At 61.4% G+C, this 1,219-nt stretch overlaps 1 protein-coding gene across 1 annotated transcript in view; it reads left to right on the forward strand.

Annotated features, from left to right (window-relative positions):
• Positions 1-283: 283 nt before the first annotated feature.
• Positions 284-1,219, forward strand: part of Noct (nocturnin) — a 20,195-nt gene continuing 19,259 nt past the window's right edge. Inside the window, exon 1 of the mRNA XM_026783018.1 lies at positions 284-1,217. Coding sequence (XP_026638819.1) covers positions 1,156-1,217 — 62 coding nt within the window. The 5' untranslated portion in view covers positions 284-1,155. The remainder of the gene's footprint in view (positions 1,218-1,219) is intronic.

The following is a 1,219-nucleotide window of genomic DNA, read 5'->3' on the forward strand; positions in this document are numbered from 1 at the left end:
AAAAAAAAAAAAGAGCTAGTGGGACAAGCCTAAGGCCAAGCTTTTCTCCGTGAGGTTATTTGGGTACTGGCTTCGCAGGACAGAAAAAGGCTCACTAGAGTTAACAATCTTCCCAAAGCGGCCGCATTAAGTAAGTCTCCTTTTCCTGCTTTTCACCACTTATTGCTCAGATTTTGTGGGTTTTTTCTCTTTCTTTCTTTTTTTTTTTTTTTTTTTTTTTTTTTTTTTTTTTTGAGACAAAACTTCACTGAGGAACTGAGGAGCTCTACCTGACCTGGAATTAAAGGCGCGAACCACCAGCACACACAGGGATTTACTGGACGGGCGGCTCGCCCTGGCTTGGGGCACTGGTTGTGACCTCTCTAAATTCGGTTAACACCCAACGGATCTAATCTGTCCTCGCAATGCACCCGCCCCAGAAGTGTCTTCTGATTCCCGGAACTGAAGAGCCGTTTCCCTCGGGTGTGTGAATTCCAGACCCCAAGCACGGCTCGTCTCAAGCGGCCATTCTCACAGACCTTCTTTCTGGCAGTCTCGCGGATCGACGCTCTAACGCCCGCCGCGTGCTTCCGCCCCTCTCGCCGCCGCCACCGAAGCAGGCTGCGCTCTACGGTGACACATTTGCATCCCTGCTTCGGAGTCGACCGCCTTGGCCAGACGTCCTCACAGACCACGCGCTCGCACACACCCAGGAGCCAACCCGGGATTCCCTGCCTGTGGATCCTCCCATCGCAGCCGGCAGGAGGAGGCGCCGTCTCCCGGAACGCCTCTCTAATAAATTCCCGCGACCTCCGCCGTTCCGCATTCTCCACTCAGTGCCGGTGTCTCCCTCTCCGTGTCTCTCTCTGGTCCTAGCGGGTCCATTCCTGGCAGGAGCCGGCTGCGCCCGGGCTGTGCGTGCGGATTCCCCCCGGCCACCGCGTGGTAGCGCCCGCCCCGCCGCCGCTCGCCGGCTGCTCCTCGGCTCTCCGCCCGCGCGCCCCAGAGATCTGCCGCCGTCGCCGTCGCCGCGTCTGCCTCCCGGATCTCCGCTCGCCGGGTCCGCGCCGAGGCACGAGGAGGAAGGAGCCCCACAGCGACCCTGGTCCCGCCCGCGCCCTCCGCACCCGCTCGGCCCGGCTCGTCAGCGCGGCGGAGGAGGCGGCGGCGCCCGGCATGTATCAGAGCCCGCGGCGGCTCTGCTCGGCCCTGCTGCTCAGGGACGCCCCCGGCCTGCGCC

Source organism: Microtus ochrogaster, chromosome 1 (genome assembly GCF_000317375.1).
Source record: "Microtus ochrogaster isolate Prairie Vole_2 chromosome 1, MicOch1.0, whole genome shotgun sequence".
NCBI lineage: Eukaryota > Metazoa > Chordata > Mammalia > Rodentia > Cricetidae > Microtus > Microtus ochrogaster.